At 55.2% G+C, this 310-nt stretch overlaps 1 protein-coding gene across 1 annotated transcript in view; it reads left to right on the top strand.

The window, feature by feature from the left end:
• LOC103781372 (lipoyl synthase, mitochondrial-like) overlaps nucleotides 1–94 on the top strand; it is a gene marked incomplete at both ends in the record, with an annotated part of 2,214 nt that extends 2,120 nt beyond the window's left edge. Inside the window, one exon of the mRNA XM_008949086.1 lies at nucleotides 18–94. Coding sequence (XP_008947334.1) covers nucleotides 18–94 — 77 coding nt within the window. The remainder of the gene's footprint in view (nucleotides 1–17) is intronic.
• Between the last annotated feature and the right edge of the window lie 216 nt (nucleotides 95–310).

Raw genomic sequence — 310 nt, 5'->3', positions numbered from 1 at the left:
CCCCCGCTGGCCCCGGGGGAGCCGTACCACACAGCAGAGGCCATAGCCGCCTGGGGCTTGGATTACGTGGTGCTGACGTCGGTGGACAGAGACGGTGCGTGCCTTCTCTCTCCCCTCGCCAGGCCGAGCTCTCCCGTGCCCCGCGTGGGGCAGACACAGACCTCTGCAAACATTCAGCACTCGGCACGATTTCTGAGGATTCCTGCTTTAAAGGGAGACAACGGTGCTGAAACTGTGACAAGTTTCCACATATCCTTAGTAGTTCTCTATGTCTAGTAAAATGTAACAGAAATTATACTGTTACTAAACA

Source organism: Merops nubicus, unplaced genomic scaffold (assembly GCF_000691845.1).
Source record: "Merops nubicus isolate BGI_N331 unplaced genomic scaffold, ASM69184v1 scaffold19911, whole genome shotgun sequence".
NCBI lineage: Eukaryota > Metazoa > Chordata > Aves > Coraciiformes > Meropidae > Merops > Merops nubicus.
The sequence above is the reverse complement of the archived record's forward strand: the minus strand, read 5'-3'. Positions and strand labels throughout refer to the sequence as shown.